General features: G+C 43.5%; 1 protein-coding gene across 1 annotated transcript in view; it reads right to left on the bottom strand.

Moving 5' to 3' along the window:
• LVRN (laeverin) overlaps positions 1–21,278 on the bottom strand; it is a 40,342-nt gene extending 19,064 nt beyond the window's left edge. The window contains exons 1-9 of the mRNA XM_054186939.1: positions 20,680–21,278; positions 12,734–12,876; positions 11,422–11,561; positions 9,119–9,245; positions 6,740–6,894; positions 5,243–5,356; positions 1,507–1,650; positions 1,123–1,188; positions 922–987 (exon numbers count right to left, since the gene is read on the bottom strand). Coding sequence (XP_054042914.1) covers positions 922–987; positions 1,123–1,188; positions 1,507–1,650; positions 5,243–5,356; positions 6,740–6,894; positions 9,119–9,245; positions 11,422–11,561; positions 12,734–12,876; positions 20,680–21,278 — 1,554 coding nt within the window. The remainder of the gene's footprint in view (positions 1–921; positions 988–1,122; positions 1,189–1,506; positions 1,651–5,242; positions 5,357–6,739; positions 6,895–9,118; positions 9,246–11,421; positions 11,562–12,733; positions 12,877–20,679) is intronic.
• Positions 21,279–22,173: the final 895 nt, after the last annotated feature.

Here is a 22,173-nt window from a genome sequence, read left to right as displayed (position 1 = left end):
AAAGTCCAAACATTATTGACATTATAATAAAGACAGCATAAGCCTTTTTAGGAATTTTGAAATACTGAGATAACATTTCTTATTCTTATAACCTGACTGCTAACTTTTCTCTTTTCGGTATTAATATACTTACACACCTGTATGGCTATGACAGACTTGATTTGTTAATTTCATTCAAATAAAGATGCCGAAACACAAAGATTTTTAAGTATAGTAAAGACAAGTTCTTACTATAGTAAAGAACAGTAAAGACAAATTGAAAAAGATACTAAGCTGGAGTCCCAACTAGTGTGAATTGGTATGGCCTCTGCTGGCTTAAAAGATGTGACAGCCTTGCATATCTGAAATTGTGGCACTCTTGTTCTCAACCTAAGACTGAGTCTGCCACACAATGGAAGCCTTCTGTAGAGGAACAGGAAAGTAGAGTTTTAGAAAATAAACCTATTATTAGCATCTGTTTACTTAGTCAGATTTCTACCAAAATCAGCAAAGTGTTAAACGCTGAGCTACTGCCCTGCGTATAGACTTTGCTGGATCTGTGACATATCAGCACCTCTGATTATCAAGGCCTGAGCATCACACACTCTGGCCTGGCAAAACTGAAGCTCCAGAAGAACAGGCTATGCAATTTCACACAGGCTTAGGCAACCTCCATGAAACCCAAAACTCCACCTGGCCCTGATTTCCCATCTGATCTCTCTACTCCTTGCACTTTTCTCCACTGATCTCAGGTGCAATAAAGCAGCCGAATAAACACTTGTGAAGACATTAGCCGAAAGAGCCAGCAAAGCAAATTTTATGTGAGAGAAAGACGGCACTAGGGATAGCCAAATTCCAGTGCAGTCTCCTACAAACAGAATATGCCCTAAACTTGGACGGTGCCAAACACAAGAGCAGGAATACTAGAGATAAAATGAGTACCATCTGTATGTGAGTCCAGAGATCATCTTGGTTAGCATTTGAGAAGGAAAATTCTTTCAGATATGACTGTATGGAAACAAAGAGAAGCATCAGAATTCATGAGGGTTCAATGAAAAACATCAGCAAAGCAAACAGCAATTTGTACAATTTTAATTTTCAAGCTTATAAATCAAGATCAAGGCGTTAGTTTTTCAAACTTACAGTAAGTGCTCTGATAAACAACTTCTCAGTCAGGAAACCAGAAAGCATCCAGGTAATAGAAGCCCCCTGGAGTACAAAAAAAAAAAAAAAAAGCTATGAGGAAACATGAGTTATTATTGCAAGTATTACTGCAGTATTTTTTTAAACTATATTTCAGAGAAGTTAGTCAGGCTACTCCTATGATTCATATTTCACGGAGGTTAAAAATGTTTTCACCGTTTCTTTCATAGCCAAATAGATTTGCAACATCCAGTATATTTGTGTGTGCAGCAGAAACAAATTTTGAATGACAAAACAACCTACAAAAAACATTGTAATTCAAACCTGCTTTGTACCATTAATTCACAATATACAAGAATCAGGAAGAATTTTATAGTTTTTAACCTTGTTGTACGTGATGCTGTCGAACAGAGACATTAAAGAAAATGATCCTTTGATCTTGTCTTCACTCTCTGACAGTGATCGAACTCCTATTTCATTGTCTTCACTTAAGACAGGTTGTACAACATGATCATAGAAGATTTTATCCTGCAAGAAAAAGACAAATCTAAGTGAGCTGAACAGAAAATACTTATTCTCAGGAGAGAATGCAGATTATGGTATCAGCACTAATAGAAATAGTCTGGCAGTAAACAAGGAACACTCCTGTCCCCCCATCTCTAACTTTCCCATGAGTAAAAGGGACCGTACACCTGATCCTAACATTTTCCACATGCATCATTAGTAACCAGTGAAAATTTTACATCTGAGAAGACAGTGGGCTTGGGCCTGACAAAGACAATTACAGCACAATCCACAGAGAAAAATAAGACAACTATATTAATCAGCCAATGAACAAACACTGAAAACCCATACCTCATTTACATCCATATGTCATCAATAAGGCAGCATTTTCCTCCTATATTCTCTGTTCTCCTGATACAACCCAGATCAATAACCTAAAAACTAAGCTACTGAGGATAGCAAAGCTTAACCATGCAGCATTTCTGCCATCACACAGCGAGAAATATGGAGGGAAAATGGCTCCTTTGGTGTACACCAGTGCAGTTCTCTTTTTTACAAATTGTCCTGGTTTGAGCGACACAGGATTAATTTTTCTTCTAATGTTTGGGAAAACTGCACTTTTAGAAGATTCTAGTGTCTGAACTCGTTAAAATATTTACTTTATAGCCAGCTCTGGTATGTGGGTTTCAAGGTCTTGCCAGGGCGAGGATGATTAGGAACGAGACCCGGGCACTTGACCCAAGTTGGCCAACAGGATTATTTCATACCATGAATGGTACATTCAATACAAATTAGAAAGTTTGCTGAGGAGCTCTCTCTCCCTTGATGGCTGCCATCCTGAGAACTTCTTGCCCTGGGGCCGGACCCCTGAGCCCTTCCCTTCCTCCCAAAGCCGCAGCGCTCGCAGTGCCCCACATTTGTGGGACAGTGTCCCCTGCTGGGAGTGCACAGCTTCCTGCTGGTAGAATGGGCTGAGTATAATCCCTGTGTATTTTATATCAGTATCAGGATCGATACTGGTTCTTTAGCATTATTGTTAATTATTTATTCTTATCCTATTAAATTTATTTATATTTTAACCCTCGTGTTTACTTGTTTTCCCCGATTCCCCTTCCCGGGTGTGGAGGGGTCATCAGGTGACAGAGTAATTGTCTAAATAACAAATCGTCTAAATGGGTTTTTCAAACCATAACACAAAAGATGATCCAGTTTCCCCCAGCTGAGTATCTGTACTAATATGGGATGGAAAACGATATCATTACATGGTAAAGAAGAAAGCCCTACATTTTTAAAAAACTGCAGGCCGCTTTGAGCACTTCTGCTTCTCAAGAAGAACACAGGCTTCCAATTAATGGGATCAAATTTGTTGACCAATTTTTCTGCGTGTAAAATTTAATTTTCAGGGTTCAATTTATAACTTGGTGGTGATCAGTGGCACCAAGTCCAGTTGGAGGCCAGTAACTAGCAGTGTACACCAGGGGTCAGTACTGCCTCCAGTCCTGTTCAACATCTTCATTAACGATCTGCATGATGGGGCAGAATGTACCCTCAGCAAGTCTGCAGGTGACAAAAAACTCGGAGGAGTGGCTGATACACCAGGGGGTCATGCTGCCACCCAGAGGGACCTGGACAGGCTGGAGATATGGGCAGACAGGAACCTCAGGAAGTTCAACGAGGGGAAGTGAAAAAGTCCTGCACCGGGGGAGGAACAATCCCAAGCAACAGCAGATGCTGGGCATTGTCCAGCTGGAAGGCAGCTTTGTGAAAAAGGACCTGGAAGTCCTGGTGGACACCCAGTTGAACATGAGCCAGCAATGTGTCCTTGCAGCAAAGAAGGCTAATGGTATCCTGAGCTGCATTAGGAGGAGTATTGGCAGCAGGCTGAGGGAGGTGATCCTTCCCCTCTACCCAACCATGGTGAGGCCACACCTGGAGTGCTGGGTCCAGTGCTGGGCTCACCAGTATAGGAAAGATACAGAGCTACTGGAGAGAGGTCAGCAAAGGCCACAAAGATGATGAATGACTGGAGCACCTCACATATCAGGAAAGGCTGAGAGACCTGGGACTGTTCAGCCTGGAGAAGACAGGACTCAGGGGAATCTCACTGATGTATACAAATATCTGCAGGGAGGGTGCAAGGAGGGTGGAACCAGGCTCTTTCCAGTGGTGCCCAGTGACAGGACCAGAGGCAATGGGCACAAACTGAAACACAGGAGGTTCCCTCTGAACACCAGGAAACACTTTTTCACTGTGAGGCTGACCAAGCACTGGTACAAGTTGCCCAGAGAGGTGGTGGAGTCTCCATCCTTGGAGATGTTCAAAAGCCTCCAGGACATGGTCCTGGTCAGCTGGCTGTAGGCAGCTTGAGCAGAGGGTTGGACCAGATGATCTCCAGAGGTCCCTTCTAACTTCAGCCATTCTGTGATTCCATGAACGTGCATGCCCCACAAGACTGCACAAGAGAGCCCTGTGCTCTCACACATGTGTAATTTACTCTGGATTTCTGAGACACATCACATAACTGTAATTTATCAAATGGAATTACTGCCTGGTATTAAAATTCACTTTATGGACATAAATAAAATGGTGATTGTTGATTTTTAGAAAGGCAAGCTTCTAAATAAAAAGATTAAAATTAAAAAGGAGACAAGGATTTATTTCCAATTTAAAATTTGGTGTCCTTTACACCCTTCAATGATATTAAAACACCGCATTACAGAGAATAAAGGGAGCTATTGTTGAAGTTCAAAGCAGAAGGTTAGCATATCCCATGACCTAAAAATCCTCCTGACAGAATTTGTCTGACATGCCTGTATTAGTTTCCAATTAAGCATGTAATTAAGTACTTAGGTGAATTAGAAAAGGAAAGTGATGAATGGTATTACATCTGAGCCAAATAAAGAGCAGACTGGATTGACTGCAGTCTCAGCCCTGCCCAGACTAAACGGTCCTCCTTTCTTCAGGAGCTGAGGGGACCGTGTAGAGGCATTTATGATTGCATGGGCGAGTGCACCTCATCTCATGGCTACAATGAGCACACCTGTCCTCCTGTCTCAGAGTGTAATGATGGAGTCTTCTAACACGCTGTGGGATTTATGTTTATTCCCATTTGGGCAGAATGGGGAGGAGTTTTACCCTGCTGTCAGATTAGCAATGTGCATTATATCTGCCTTATCCGCAACCAGACATCCATGGACCCAGCGTGATAAATAGACTCAAAATGGCCCAACTTAAGTCACTGCTTGGTAAAGACAGCTAAGGTATGGGATGCTTGGAAAAGAGCTTAGACTGGCAGGGAAGCCAAGCATCAGCTACAGGAGCCAGGAGAGAAAGCAGGGTTTGCTACGTGACAGATCTAGGGCAGAACACCAACTCCTCGCTGCAGAATCACAGCTGTCCAGGCATCCTCTGCGCCAGCTGCAGGAGAGCTGGGTACGATTGCAGCCCCAGAAGATGGAGACCTTCCAGGGAAGAATCAAGACCTGCCAGTGTTTGCCAGGGGAGTTACGTTACTAATACCACGGATTAATTATATCCCATATCCTGCACCTTCCTTTTATTCGTACGTGCTGGAACTTTGCTACTTTAGCTTACTTCAGTCGGTGTTAGTACTTACCAGTGAAAGCTTCGGTTCGACAAAGGTAGCTCCCAGGTACTCAAAGTAAGATGCCAGTCCCTCATTAAGCCACAGATCGTTCCACCAGCTCATTGTTACCAGATTCCCAAACCACTTAAATAGAAAGAAAAAATGTCTCAACATCTCTTTGGACTGCTGTTTTCATTTTTGCAGGTTAAAAACACATACCTATGATGAAGTAACTTTATTTAATTGTTTAATGTTTAATATTTAATCAACACATCAAATTAATTAAATGGTCAATATTGCTTCAGATGGTGAAAATTCAGTAGAACAAGATGCACCTTGGAAAAAGTCAGAGGTTCAAGGCAGTTATTTTTTAATTTTTTCACCTACAATTTCATTCCTTGAATATGGATGTCAGTGCTTTACATCATTCTTTTACTCTATTTAATTTTAAACACTTCGCAATAAAGTTTAAGTATTTAAAAGATCATATGAGGCTATGATTACAAGTAGGGCATTTATCAAGCAATTACAAAAACATTTTTCCATGTTCTTAACAAAAGAAAATTGTCAGGGGAATGATAAACAGATCAGGGGAAATAACCATTTCCAAAATCAGCAAATCCCTATCCTGGCAAGCTATAAAACTTCCACAACAGCTGCTACGTACTCATATTTGGCAGTTCATATTTAACAAAAAAACTGATCACTTGTGTATTTGTATTTTATTTTGTTAATTCTTAAAAATTTGAACTACAACTTTGTTTTAAAATAAAAGTTTAATTAAGTAGTGACATTTGTTTTATTGGCCTGCAATAAAAACACTCTGCTCATCTGAAGGTCTGAAAAGTTACAGACCTTGTCAGAAAGGCATACAAGTGCACTAGCCAAGTTAAACTCTTTCGCTAACTTTGTTGACTAAGTGCAAACAGTTGTTGCTCTGGCAAACAACAGTAAATGAAACACAGTCAATAAAAAAGTGAAACTGCATTATAAATCCAAAACAAATAAGAAAAATTTGGAAAATCTCTATGAAAACTGGACAAAGGTCCAGCTACAGTGTAAAACGTGATCATGTTAATTTTGTTCTGTCGTACCACAGGCTGCTTCTTACAGAAGAACAAAGACCTTTTGCAATATGTGCATGCACTGCCACTACAAAAGAATACTTATGAAGTCCATTAATTCTCCCACCGAAGTACTAAGTATACTGTGTATAGCGAGCACTGTGTCATCCCTACAGTATTTTCCAGTATGGCACTCAGGTACTGTGTAAGAAAAAAATAAGTAGCCCATTAACAGTTTTGTATCAATGTACTGTGCAGTCAGTATGCAGTCTGCAATATGACAGAATCTGCTTTTAACATTGTGCGATGTATGAACAAATAGTCTTCCAGTACTCTCATGCTCACACCCCCTACTATTTTTCTTTCACTATTTTTCTTTCTACTAATCAGTGACCGCATTGTCAGCAAACAGAAGGACACAACCTCATAGGCAAATAAATGTACAGAATTTTTTACCACATGCCTGGTGTCCTAGCTCATGTGACACAATTATGGCAATCATTGCTTTTCTGGTGGTGAATTTATCACTTGGGAGGTACATCAGTGATGATTCTTGGAAAGTCATTAGCCCCCAGTTTTCCATAGCACCTGCTCCGAAATCAGGCAGTGCAACCAGATCTAAATTGATTGAAACAGAAAAAAGAAAAAAAAAAAAATTAAAATTTTCAGAAGTAAAATGCTCACATGATTTTAATGCTCTCACACTGGTTCAGTGTGCAATTAAAGGATCCTACATTTTAGTGGTCCTTTGTGGTATTACGCAAACACTCTTGCAAATGGTCTGTGAAATTTCTTCTTGTCACACTTTTCATCTGTGGTTGCCACTCTTTCAGGGAGCCACACAATAAATTTCCACAAAGTCCAGATCTGTACTTCATCTTGTACATACAAATGTTTTGAACAAAAATGAAGGCTGTACTCTACCAATGCCAGAAGAGAATATATTCACTTCTGGCTCTCAGAAATCTTTCTCTGTATGAGTTTCTCCCATGTTTGGGAAAGATTATACTTACCTCTTTTTTCAGCCTAGCAACTGATAAAAAAAAAAAACAAAACGGTGCTCCTTCATCTCTGTGAGTAGAGGGATCTTTTCCATTCTTATTTGAAAGGTACCTTAGAAACATCATCTCTTTGTTTCCACATTATGGCTGCTACCTCTGCACTCCCCTTCTGCCTCATGCACAGTTTCCCAGTCCAAATGTGAGAGTTGGACAAAACATCAAGGATCTCAAAGAAAGCAGCAAAGAGCAAAATTCGGAAAAGGTACAGAGAGCATTTTGGAAGCAGACACAAGCTTGTACTCCAAACCAGCTGACCATGAGCCAGTTCCAGCCTGAAAGCTGGGCAGTTAACGTACAGGTGATGCTGAACCCAAGCACAGCTTGACCGCATCTCAGCAGGGCTTATCGCCTCAGGCTCACAGCAAAGGTATTTCACGTTTGGGAAGGCCGCCCCCATCTATCCAGCTTGAGGCAAGAGAGCTCACTTACAACTGCATTAAAATCAGGTGAAGACAAACCCTTAATTTATCCCTGATTTTAAATGCGTTTATTCTTAATTTCGCATGTTGAGTTTGCAGTATAAATCTCTAGCATTTACAAAGGAGCTATTCCTGGTTGACCTAATCCTATTGATCTGCAAGTAGAACTTCAAAGAAAGTGAGAGGGAAATGCAGCTGGTATTGCATGACGTTACAGTGAGGATTGTAATGGTATTAAGCATTCTGTGAAATTGAAATGTCACCTCACAGGAAGCCTGCAATACCGTTCTTCTACTTCAATTTTGTAACATGTTTATACCAGTGAATAAATGCATTGATGTTGCTGCTAAACAGAGGAAACACAAGCGTGAAACAAAAAAAATTGTCTACAGCCCTTGAGCAGCTTGTATGATTACTACGATAAAAAAATTTAAAGTGTGAAGACTGCATATATTACATTTTCCATAGAAGTGTAGTGAGTATTTCTGCAAGTTATTCTAAATACACTGGGGGATAATACATTTACACAGATGAAAATTTATTTCTTTCAAGTGACAAAATATAGATTCGACAAATCAACAAATTATCTAGCCAAGAAAGGAGGGAAATTCTTCCCCCCACAGTCCTGCTATCTGCTAAGATCATGGGCAGGTCCAAAACTCGTTTTAAATAAGAACTGCCTTCTGTGTTCTCACTATTCTACCAATTTGTATAAAAGAGCACATTTTCCCCATAATCTTCATGCTGAAGCCCTTGGGAATCCAAGTACAAGTATTGGACAAATTGTACAGTGGAACTACATGATGGCGCCCTTTTTTCTTGACTGAAGCTTGACTTAACTGATTTACCTGATGTCCATTTTAGGTAGAAACAGTGTTTTCCTGCAGGAGTCTTTTTTTTCTGGGGAGGAACGTGCAGAAACATACACTCAACTCACAGGTAAGACAGGGACATATTGAAGAAGGCAAGGAGTGCTTTGGGGAGACATGGGTTACAGCAAGCCTGGATTTACTAGGAGGAGGCAGGGACTACAACATCCTCGCCTAGTATGGTCTATGCATCCCAGAAATAGCCACATGACTGAAAAACTCTTTTCTATCCTCTGTGTAGTCCCATCTGCCCCTTTATTAGCAAATGATGCTTTAAAAGAATGAGTGGGATGTGGAGGTAAGAGTGACGAGTTACAGGTTAACACGAGCCACGATGCAGAAAGGAGAATTCAGTGAGTTAAAGCTTAAGGGTTTTACTCCATGAATGTGGTGAGCTGTAAAAAGACAACACCCCAAAAGTGCCTATTGCTTCTCTGAATGGCACACCAGCAGCAGCCGTTTCTGGCCCATTTAAGAAAATAAGTAATCTCACCTGTCTTTGGCAGAGGGTAGCTGACATTAAGTAAGTCTTCCAGAAATGAAAATATTGGGCCTGTGATATTTAAAGCATAGTCCACATACCCATTTCTAATTGCCTCTTTCCGAGCCCAAATACGTATCTGCAACAAAACAAGGAAGCATCATTTTAGACAGCCCTCATATTTTCATTTTCTTTGCTTCTCTTCTGTGAATCATTGTTTGAAAATGCTGTCTCTCCACACCAGACCAAGCAATAAAGCATATAATGAAAAAAATCCCAAGTCAAGTTTCGCTGGACCTAATAAAATGTGGCACAGAGCCTAATCCTGCTAAGATCTAGGAGAGTTCCAGTACTTCAAAAGGGCCAAGATTTGAATCCAGCTATACATTGTTGGAACAAACAGAATCCTGTTTTTTCTTTTATTAAATGGGAAATGCTGTAAAACTATTTAGAATCGCACATCTTAGGCCGATGTATCCCAGCCAGTGAGTCTGGGTAACGAACTTGCCTTCAGCCCGACGCTCTTTCCCCAAAGAGAGAAAAATGGACGTTCAGAGAGCATCTGCTGTCCGAACGCACACATCTCTCCTCTGAAACCTTCTCACAGCCTGAAACAGACCCCTGGCCTCCCACTGCTGCTGGAGAGAGCAGACGGCATCTGAGCAGACAGCATCTGTACCCCTGAGTAATGGAGACAGCAGCAGCAAGGAAAGCTCTCCCCTCCCATGCCCATGTGCTTTGTCGCGACACTGAAAAGGGCGGCTGCTTGCCCAGGGGACAGAGTAGGCCGAGAAAAGGTTTATGTCTCCATCATATACCTCTGGATGCGAGCACCCCCCGCCATGTGCCTGGCAGTTCAGATCCCAAGCACTTTTTTCATCTAAATGCAATACATGGTCTCACAAGGATCCGCAGAGCCAAAACCTAAAAGCAGAGTTCAGAAGCCTCAGGATTTAATTTACAAGGGAAAAAATAAAGCATATTCAGTCAGTGGAGTATCCTCAGCCTCTGAGCCCCTCTTTATAGCCGAGGCTTCAGAGGAGACTGAAAGACCAGATCACTTCATTTTTCCGAAACCTAAACACAATCGGCAGACTTAAAATCCTAATTCTAGTATGAGCTTTGAGTTATAATACTGGTGTTTCAGGTTGTAAATGACTTACCAGAAATGACAAAACAGATACAACACACATGCTCACACAAATACATATGGAAGGCATAAACTGAGCACCTCTGTCTGAAACCAAGGGGCAAAATACCCTCTCCCCTCTATCTCACAGAACACAGGTGGTGCCTCTTCCCTCTGGAAAACACTCTTTTGAGTGCTTTGCTTTGCTGACTGCTGCCAGGACAAACCAGCCCAAGAAAAAGGCACTACAGAGCGAGCTGTAAGCATCCAACATGTTCTGTACAGGGGACGGCAGGTATGATACACCAACTCCAATCTTCACTTAAAAAAGATGCTAATACTGTGCTACCTAGGTCACCTCGGCACTGTCCTCCCACCTTGTCCCACCCCTCCCCAGTAGGATGACAGTGAACTAACCATGAAGCTAACACTGTGCTCTCATTTATTAAGGACAGCAGGTATATGCTACCCTTAACAGCTTTATGCTTGAGTTTACTATTTATTTTGGAACAACTTGACACATCTGTTCCCTGTTGACTTTCAGCAAGAGAAGGAAAGTGAAACAACTGATGCCAACAGAGTATATTTTTTTACAGCTTCCCTCAAGAAGCTTTGGCCATTGTAGTGTAAGAGAAAAACTGTATACTGACTGATGAAGAAGCCTCAAACACAAACCAGTTGGTTTTGGAGGCTAAAAAATGTGCCCACTGCATAATAAAAGGTTAAAATACTAGTATACAAAATGCACAGTATTGCTGCTACTGATGTCACAATGCTGCTCATGAAAGGGCCCTGAAGAACAAAGCACTGAACTTCAGTGCTTTGTCACAGAAGTGGAAATGGATATTTGTTTCCAACTAAGACAGCTAAGAAGATAAGATGACCCTGAATTATGACCCGTACTTTCTGCAGAGTAGCTGCTCCCAAAGTTTTAACATCCAGAGTTTATGCCTATTTGTGGAATTGTATGAAATGAACAGTACAGGACAATAAAATAGTTGTCTTAACAGAAAGCTTTCTACAGAAATATCTGCAGGATAAATGTTAGCAGTTTTGCCACATCAGCAAATAGTTTTGGAATGGAAAGCACAGTTAATGTCTGTGATATCTTCTAAAGCACATGATGCACCACAGAGCCAACTTCTGTGGTAAACTGCTATAATGTGTTATGCAGCCTCCTATTTACCTCATTTCCCCGCTCGGTTCTGGTGACATAATCAAAATCACCAATCACAAAAGCAGTCAAGTAAGTTGACATTTTCAGCGAAGTGTTAAACGTGGTAACAGTCCACAGGCTTCCATTTTCATCCTTCATTTCAGATACATCTAGAAAAAAAATCAGAGAAATATTCAAACCATTGCTCTTCCATAACAAACACAGAAATTTGTGTTTTCTGCATGATCTTTTACACCTCTCTTCAATATGCTGAATTTCTGCACCAACTTCATATGCTTCTGGCAGAAGGCGAGCAGCCAGACTTGTTGCTACTGCCACGTATCAGAGTCATGACCTTCCATGCAAACACCAAAAATCCACTCTTGAGCTTCTTAACTGAAGCGTTGGAAGGATATCAAACTGCGACCGCTTTAGGATGTGGGCAATTTATGCCATGCTGCATACCTCTAAAATGTATGACTTACTGTGATTCAAATACAGGTCATGTGTGCCTGAGAATTATGAAATACCTCCCTTCTAAATAAGGGGGACATGAGCAAAATTCTCAGGGGAAGAAAATGCTTCAAGTGATTCTCACAGAGATCCCAACTATTATAATTCCTAAGTTACTTAGCTTGCACGGAAATCTCATAAAACTTCCCTTTTATGGCTGAAAATTATTTAGGTGAAGAAGATTCATGGTACTGAACTGCAGAAAAAAGCCATTAAGAAGGAGGCAGGAGATTCAACACATTTCTGTAGGAATACTAAATTATGGAATTTCTTTGGAATCTTATATCCCCCATGCATCCCACACAAGAGCCCAGCAAGGGACAGGAGGAGCATCTCCAGAGCCTTATACTCCTCTCGTTCTTCTTCTGCACATACACAGGAGACTATTGTGTCTCTGCCTGGTAAAACAATTTTTTGTATGTTGTAAATATGTCTTAAAATCTACTTAGAATGAAAGGAATCCCTTAATATCACAATTACAGGCTTTGCATACCGGGGCCGCCACTTAGGCAGGTGTCACGCAGCCAGGCAGACACACTACTGAGCAGTAAATGCCAGGAATCAAACCCTATGCAGCCTCCAGCAACCAGAGGAGAGCGCATCGCAACTGCCAATACCGTGGAATTATTGCCATCAGAGAGGTGAATTATGAATAACTGTCTCCAAATTTTAAGTTCGTAGGCACAGATTTTCTGTGCGTTTTCGAGGTATTAGCATAAGAACAACAGTACACTGCTGTATCAGGTGATAGATCCTGTTCAGATAATACCCTTTTAAAAAGTAATTTAGGGGGGAAAAAAACACATAAGTCTACTTGCTGTTTACCTACCAATAGCAGGCATGTTGGAAAGAGCCACATAGCTTGGGTCATGGATGATTCTGATGTTAAATGTGGCCTTCATGGCAGGTTCATCAAAACATGGGTAAACTGTCCTGGCATACGTTGGTTCCAGTTGGGAGGCAATCAGCATACTGTATCAAAAATACAAGTAAGATTAGTCCAGCATGCTATAGCTGATCAAAATCAATATATAGTGCATAAAAAACGTCAAATAAGCAAGAAGTGATAAGTAGATAAGTAGATTTGGAAAAGGTTTTGTTATTATTTAAAGCCATGATTAAATCCTCATGCCCAACAGAAAGTTCAGTTTGGATGCTTCTAGAGAAAAGCAGTCTTTTTTAATTACGTTGTGTTTGTTTGTTTGTTTTTTCTCACAGGCCTTTTCCAGATATCTTATTTTAAATATTTGAACTTTTCTAGTTCGTTTATTAAGACAATAAGTGTAAGGCTATTGGTGAGAACTCAGCACCAAACCCAAAAAACAGGTTTGGCTGTAGACTGGGCTGGTAAGCGGCCAAAACTGCAGTAACAGCAGAAAATCCAACTACAAAGCAACCACTTTACCCTATAAATACCTGCAGCCACCAGGGCCTGTTGAGCTCTCCTTCCATAGCGGCAGGCTGCACGGCGGTGGTGTCCCCTTGAGCAGGGACACCTCTCAGGGTCACCCCTCGAGGCTGAGGGAGCCCTTACCTGACACCAGACATCGATGGGTTGGAAGTGACATTTTTTTGCATGCATGGAACATTTAAGATACATATAGTAAACTTTTGCGATTATCTTTGTATCCCATACTGACTTTAAGTGCAGTCAATCGTAGAGTATTGACCACCAACCCATCCATGTTTATGAGGTACTTTACATACCTAAGTTTACTGATTTATTCAGCAAACTAACTCTAGATTAGAGCTGTTTGAGTAATCTCTGTCCCTTCTCCTGCAACACAGACTGGCTGGAATCAAAATATAAATCACCGTGTCCTGTGGCCAAAGTTTCAAAGAAGAGCTGGACATCTGGGCCATTCATCTTAAGGCATCTTTGCCAGGAATTAGAAAAAAATATGCATGCAATGGTTTTCAAAGCTCCATAGCGGTCAGCCGAGTAGTAGCCAGCAGCTGAGCATACAAGAATGGCATAATATGCTGTTTCGGTGACCTCAGTACTATCACAGGGCTAATATTTTTCAGCTGTAGTTGAGGTGCTGTTCACATCAGGTTCACACAGGCTTACACTTAGCACAGAGACGTGCCAAACAAGCCAGGAGCCATCAGGACAGCATCCATACATTAAGTAACAACCCATAATGAGTCATATCTGCACGTCACAGTGGAGTAACAAGTCAGATCTACCCTACAAGCACAGCGTGACCGCACCTGACCACCACAGTCACTGAACCGTGCACTGAACGACATCCAAAACCTAAGGTTGTACATTTTAAGATTCCGTTTTCTAGATGCCTGAAATGAATGGATTAGCTCTCCATCGATATTTACATCCCTTTGCAGAAGACATGCTGCATTGCCTGCGATTCGACCCAAGGAGCAGAGTGGTTAGCCTCCTGCTTCCATTGGCACAAGTCAGCAACACTTTCCACCCAGTTCCCAAGGCCAGAAACTGGCTCCCCCAGGAGCCCTTTTCCTTTGAAAGATGTTTGGCTGTTGCCGTTTTAATAGCTGGGCTATCTCACCCTGCTCAAAGCCAATCTCATCAACCCATCTCAGCGGAGAGCATCAGCAGCTCATCTACGCTGTGTCATCCTCACTGCTGACACTGGGGAACTGAGTTAGTATCAACAGGACGGCTGCGTAAGAGCACTGTACTCTCAAAACACAGTACATTTTGCATTTAACAGACATATCTGACACCGTACCACAACAAAACTAATGACATTTAAAAGAACACGTGTTGAACACGTGTTGATGCATGGTGACTATTGGGACTGTTACAAAAGCATATCCCTGAAATGTTATTAGTACCTTGTGTTGAAAGGCCTTATGTGTATTGCCATGAACAATGAGGATTCTATCCTTGAATTTATGAAGCATGAGCTAATGAAAAGAACTCCTAATCAAGGGAGTCAAGTATTGTGTCATTTTCAAGGAAGCACATCAAGCATAAGAACCTCGAGGATGGTACTAATCTACACGTTTTGAGAAGTTTAGCCAACTTGGCAGGAAAAGTGAAAATTCTTAGTATCCTAAGCTGAACTACCTTCATTATAATACTAAAAATCATGCCCCTAGGTCAAGAAGACCCTTGCCCAGGTGAAGACCCTTCCCTTGAGCATGTGTGGTAGCTATAACTTGATGCTGTAATCGTATGTAAATTACTAACCAACCAAATATAGGAAGGAGGTAATAATATTATAATGATGTTGTAAAATGTGTATAAAAATCGCACAGAGAGTTCTGATGGGTACGCATGCTAGGAGGAACGATCCCCCGTGCATCCAGCGCTTCAGTAAAGAACACCTAACTTCTAAAACTCAAAACAAGTCTTTGAGGGTTTCCCTTTAACCGGATTTTACGGTAACAGGACCACGACATCTGTTTTGCAGTGAGGAATGGCTCCAGAGAGAGAGCAGCACAGAGTATTTCACTTATCACCTGTCACTGCACCAAGATTTTCTTTATGGACCTGATTCCCTGCAGTCAAGCGTGTGCTCTGCCAGCCAGCATCTGCCCTGACGGATGCAGCTGAGAAGCATCACCTCCCCTCCTCCTTTACCCTCTCCAATGACAGAAAGTGACTTAAACTTCTGCCAGGGTTGCACAGGAGCAGCAAAAGTGGCAGGCCACTTCATCACGGGAATCAGTCACTGAAAATACTCTTTATCTCCATCTTCCCGTGCGGCAAAGCATGCTTCTGCGTGTTCGGCTGTGCTCTCAGTCTTTGTTCTAGGAAACACTGAGAAACCCCACGACTGCAAATTCCCCACCACCACTGCAATTACCGCCTCAGGAGGCTCTGTCCCAGCAGAAAACAGTGCAGACACTTAACAAATTTGCCCACAAGAAATTCTTGCTCGAGAATACAAAATGGCATATACTGGGCAAAAGCATCGTGATAAAAAAAGAAATACAAGGACGGATTAAATGTTATTTTTCAGCAGGACTCCAAATAAAAAAGAAAAATGGGAAAGTTTCATGCACATTACACAAATAGCTGCTGTTACAAACTCACATTACCTCATATCATTTGTCAGAATGAATCATTGTTGGGGCTCTTTTCTTGGTTGTTTTGTTGGGTTTTTTTTTAACGTGAAGGTATTAGCATGAACTCAATTACTAGCTAACTTTTTTCCACACTGCAAGATTATCACACAACAAATTACCCAAAAGTAAATTAATTTTTAAAAAAGCCTAACATTGTCTAAGCAAATAAATTCCTCTCTTAAGCCTACAGTTTTGTGCATAGATTTCATTTTCTTTTTTCATAAGTATGATATAATGCCTCCTTTCCCTTGTAAAACAAAATCAAAGCCACCATATTTTAAATAATGAGAAACAAACAGATAACAGCATCTCTTAGCCTAAATCTTTGACAATTTGTACTACACAGGTTCTTTTTTCTTTCCCACTTAGTATATCTGAAAACAAGGAAAGGAAAATGAAGAACGCATCCTGTATGAATGCCTAGTGGACACTGTTTCACCTGATAAAAAAACAACATAATTATAGAAGAAATGTTTTATGTTGGTGCAAAAAAATTATTCTTCTAAAAATGCCTTCTCATTAAAATAATATTATTTGTAATACTGATAGCATAATGGGGTTTTGTGTTAACGTCTTTTATATCTGACTTCTTCCACTTTAAAAACATATAAGAATTAAACTGTAAAGCAAGCCCTGAAGTGGCTCGAAGTAAGGGATTTTTACAGTGCGCAGAATCCTGTTCTGTGCAGGAGCTGCCCCCAACACCCGCTCCCCTTTTCAGGTGAAGACTGCTCAGTACTAACAGGCAGCCCAAGAAAACACCAAACCTGTTATTTGCTCTGATTTCTGTCCCATGCCTTCGATGGTCTTACAAAACAGAGCTAAGAACTTCAGATCCCCTGCTCTGAGGCACAACTAACTGTGACAAAGCTGTTCTAATCCCCTTTCCCCTCATCCTAGTAATTGATGCAGAAGCAACTGATAAAAATGAGTGGAAATGTTGTGTCTGATTACATTTTGGGATGCCTGTCAATACCAGCCCTATACAGTCAGTTATTTTATAGAAGTCACAGAGTGGCTACCAAGCAAAATTCTCCAAGGACTTTGAAAGGCTGCTGTGAACAATGACATGCAGCCTGCACTGTATGCTAGCCCCCATGTGGATCCTGTAACCCTGGAGTGGCATACATGGGCTCATTCCCAGCAGCCCAAGCTCCGTATGCAGAACGACGCTACAATAACCCCCCCCCCCCATTGTATATGTTTGAGCCAGCACTGCTGGAGAAGAAGGGCAAAGGTGGGTCCTGTCTATTTCTGCCTACCCAGAACCTGGCATGGACTCTCCCAGCTATGTGCAGAATGCAGATTCCCTATTTCAACAGGAAAGCCTTCAAATACTTAGTGCTGCTGAAGAGGGAAGCATCTTCTTTCTTTACTTTCTTTGCTCCTGCAGACATGGGTGCTATCTCTAAAGAGCGCTCCCATTCTTCAGAGTTTTCCCTTGCATGCAAGACCCGATCCGGTGGGTAGTACAAACTGTCAGCAACACTAAAAACATGTGCAGTCATCAGTGATCAAACTGATAAACAATTTCGGTGCAGGAAATGGGGTGAAGTTTGGGCTTGGGTTTGTTCTGTTTTCTACGGAGCTGAGGTCTGCGCTTCTGAAAATCGCTGGCTCTGTGAGCAGCTTTCCCCCACCACCTTGACAGTGTGCTCTGGCTCCGGCTTGGAGACAGGACAGGGAACAGTACTTGGTGTCACCTGGCTAATTCTGCCAACCTGCCAAGAGCAATGTGTGTGTTTGACCAAGAAAAAAAAGCCATCAGTGCCAAAGCTCTGATGGAACATTCATTTCAGAGACTTCGCTTCTCTTTAGGATCTAGCTGCCTACTGAAAGATTGCCCTTCTGTGTTTAAAGTCTTCTGAAATGGCAGGTCTCTAGTGGTTCCACAAACACAAATTTAAAAACAACACTAAGACTTGTAGCGCGTGCAAGAAATACAGGAGTCTGCACAAAACCACAGATGAACGGCACGTCGTCCTTTTATCGCTGGGGGTTTAGTTACGTCCTGAAGCCAGAAGACCATGCAGAAATTGGACCCCAAAGCTCTGCCAGATCCAGGTACCAGTCACTTTAGAAGAGCTACAGGGCAATCTGCTGGAGGTAGTGGTTTCCTCGCAGAACAGGAATAGGCTTTGCACTGACAGCTACTGAAGGGCACTGAATGTTTTCACATCACTCCTGATCTATGTAATACATTAGACTCCAACTTTTTCCATCATTAACAGCTTGCTAGATCTTAGAGACTACACCCCACAAAATATACCTCCTCCTCCAAAAACAAAGGAAGGCAAAACCCTTTCAGTGTAACTGGACTTCATCAGATTAGGGAACAGCTGGTAAACTGATGACTTGATTCTTACTGAAGGGAAAGAAAACACAACAAGATGCTTGCTGTTGCATACTCTCAATTCAAAGAAAGCCTTTTAAAGCAAAAAAGACATGCAAAATCCATTCAAGAATATCAGGAATGTGGGCAGAAACAAGTAACCAAAACAATATGTTATATCTGCAATCAGTGGATTTCCTTTGATTTATTTCAGTGTCTGAACACCACTGGCATCTCTTTAACAAGACTGCAGTCTCACATTTCGTTACTGCTTCGTGATGAGCTAAGAATGAAATGGAACAATTGTCATCAGTCTTTTAAACAATTGGAAATTGAACTATACACATTATTTTAATGTTTTAAAAACATTTTTTTCTTATTTTCTACTGTGCAGCACAGCTGACAATAGCTTTTTTTTTTTTCAGATCCTCTGAATTTTACACAATCTGAATCAAAAAATGTCATAGTCTAATTCAGTGTTTCTTAGATAGGACTTGATTGAGTTAATACAGCATCAGAAAGCACACTAATACAATAATAAGTAATTAAGTGCTTGTTCCTTTCTTACTTACTTGGATGTTTTTTAATTATGTAAGTTAAGCACAGTGTTCTAGATTTTCCTCTACTCAAAAGTTGCACAAATAACCCTGTGAATGACAATCAGTGAAGGAAGAAAGTGCAAATGAAGAAAAACAGAATATATTTCTTAAAAATACTTATCAACATACCGCATTTTTCTCAGAGGCTAACCAACTTATCTCCTTTCTCTTAAAAAAAAAAAAAGTCTGCATAAATTAAATTTTCCAGATGTGGCAGACAATGGTATCAGCAAAGATTTACCCAAGAGCTGCCAGCTGAAAAGCCAACTCATTGTTGCAGAAAAACCACACAGTCCTCCTCCACTTCAATAAAAGCTATTAACTTTATTTTGTGGTTTCTTGTTATGGCTACTCATACACGGGCGTGCATGTATATGGATCTTGTGGGTAACTGAGATTACCTGCTTTAACAGAAAGTCCATGAACTGCCAAGATACAATTTATTTTAGTGGACTCATCAATAAGCTGGGAGCCAAGAACACTTGAATTTTAACTCTAGTTTTCCTTCTAAGTCACTGGTTGCTGATCCTCAGCAATTCACTAAATCTTTAATTACTACAAATGAAATAACTTTAAAATAAGTAACTTATCTGCCTCTCCTTTAAACACCTGTTTTGTAAAACTTTTCTTCTGCTGGAACTATTTGAATCATAATCTTTTTGATTCATAATTTAACTTCTCTTTAGCAAGTTTCACATCCAGAATTTTGTAACACAATTCACCTTGAGAAGATTCCCAATAAAAAAATAAACAGGCAGGCATTATTTTGAGGGTGAAAATATGTTTTAGATGATTGACTTCTTGATGAGCTCACACTGCCCTGGTACCGATTCTGCAGTTCAAAAGAAAAAAAAATGAAAGGATACTAATAGCACTCGCTAAGGAAATCATCGGTTGTCTGACAACAGCCAAACAACTGCATGTGCAAGAGCACCTACAAAGCCCAGCTGTCTAAAGCGGCCACCCATCCTACTCCGCCATACTTCTGAAACTGCAGGTGGTCAACGACTCTAAAACCATGCTCAAATACACATCCAAAATCCTGGGTTCTAGACAAAGACATGCTCCCCACAGACACAGGCAGAGGAGGTGAGGAGCACTCAGTGCTACACTGACATGTGTGGGGACAGGATGAAGGCTCTGAGCCGGACTGCAGCTCCCAGGAACGGGACGTAGGTGTTGTCTGACCCCCCCTGCGAGTCAAAGACACAGAAAGAGAGACATGCCCAGAAAACATTGACCAGTGGAGATAGACTCTTTCCTCTGCCAAAGACAGAGATCTTCTGTCTGATCTTCAGTAAGCTCTCCCAGTCTAACTCCGGAGCTGCAGCTCCTCACCAGCCTCTGCGAACCAGGAGGTCTTTGCAAACCATCTCAGCATGGTCCTTGCAAACCACCACTTGAGCTGTGGCTCAAGTCGGCTGTCGAAGAAAAGCCAGGGCCACCCTGCCGGTGCTCTCTGGAGAGGAGAGCGAGCATCACGGAGAGCAGACCTGAATTTCTGACAAGTTATCTTTACAGCCCGTGATGTGCACACACCTGGGGAAAGGGTGCGGGATGCGGGACGCAGCCGAGCCCGCCCCGGGCGTCCCTGCCGTGCGGAGCACCCATTTCTCTTAGGGCCACCCAGGTGCCGCCCAGCCCCGGTACCACCGTCTGCGGAGACGCAGCATCTCCCGCAGCCGCGTCCGACGCCTCGAGGGGGGGACCCGGCGGCGGGGGCCGGGGGACCCGCGGGTGCCGTCGGCGGAGGGGCGCAGGGTGCCGGGGGCGGCGGCCGCCGCCTACCTGCTCCGTCCTTGGTCGGTGTAGCGGGTGAGGAAGAGGCCGTCGAGGTCCTCCTCCAGCCGGCCCTGGAAGCCCAGCTGCAGCACGTACCGGCGCCCGGCCCGCAGCCGGCCCCGCAGCTCCAGCACGGCCGTCTCGCCCTCCTCCTCCTGCCGCAGCCCCGCCACCTCCACGGCGGGCCCCGACGCCGGCAAAGGGCCGCGGACGACGGCGGCCCCCCGGCTCCGCAGCCCGGCGCTGTGCAGCACCGCCTCCTCCGTGTCCTGCCGGCAGCGCACCGTGATGTTCACCTGCCCGCTGAAGGCGAAGGGCCCCGCCTGGCCCGGACGCACCCGCGGCCACAGCTCCAGATCGTAGTGGAGCGGCAGGAGGTGGCGGGGCAGGCGGCGGACGGAGCGGCCGCCGGCGGCGGGACCCGGCGGGGCGGCGGAGCCGGGGGCGGCGGGCGACGGGAGGGGCGGCGGCGGCGCCTCCTGCCGGCAGCGCCCGTAGAGGGCGGCGAGAGCCAGCAGGGCGGCCAGTAGCCCCAGCAGCAGGGCGGCCAGCAGGGCGGCGGCTCTCCGCCCCACGTACAGCCCGCGGCCGCCGCGGGGACCCATCCCCGCCGCTCTGCGCAGCCCGGCGGCCCGGCACTGCCCCTACTTACGGGGCGGCGGCGCGGGGGAGTGAGCGCGACTGAGGGCGGGACGATGGAGACCCCCCCCTTCCCAGGGCAGCCGCTCCCCGGAGGGCTGCTCCGGCCGGGTGGGCAGCCCCGGGACTGGCGGGGAGCGGGGGCGGCGGGGGAGCGGCCCGCGGTCTGCCCCCCTTCCCCCTGCTTCAGCCTGCCGGGGGGACTAGCGAGCAGCGGCTCCTAAAAGCCCCGGGGTGGGCGATGATGCTGGGTGGGGTCCGTGCCCGAGGACCCCCGGGTATGAGTGATAACGGCACCGCCCGGACAGACGGGACGGGACAGTACCCCGCCATGGTATCCCGGTGCTCCGTCGCGCTGGAGCTTCGGGGGCTCCCCGCACGCCAGCAGGAACGGCAGATGGAAAAAGGAAAAAAAATAACAACCCGAACCCACACGTATTCCTACTTTTTTCCCACCACCGTCAGGAATGGCAAGAGAAAGAATGAGGAAAGCGGGGGTTCACTGCTTGAAGCGTGCGGAGGGTTGTGGTAAGAGCGGATCGGCTTATGAGGGAAATCTAACGTGTTGAAAAATTTGGGAGAAAGACAGCGAGTCTGAAAAATTTTTTGGTACATAAAAAAAAGCACAACCAAAGTCGGTTTCTGATGAATCGTCCTCGTCGAGAGCCTCATTTCCCTGCGTAGTTCAGTTGAGGCGATAAACATCACCATACTGTACAAACATACTTAACCCTATTACAGTCAGTAGGATTGATCCCATGTTCCCAGTTAAACACATACTTAAAGGGTTTGCAGAGTGGAGGCCAGATTGCCAGCAAGATTGCAAAATTAAACCTTTGTCACTTCATAAAACTTGCCTGT

The sequence above is a fragment of the Rissa tridactyla genome, chromosome Z, assembly GCF_028500815.1.
Source record: "Rissa tridactyla isolate bRisTri1 chromosome Z, bRisTri1.patW.cur.20221130, whole genome shotgun sequence".
Taxonomy (NCBI): Eukaryota; Metazoa; Chordata; class Aves; order Charadriiformes; family Laridae; genus Rissa; species Rissa tridactyla.
The sequence above is the reverse complement of the archived record's forward strand: the minus strand, read 5'-3'. Positions and strand labels throughout refer to the sequence as shown.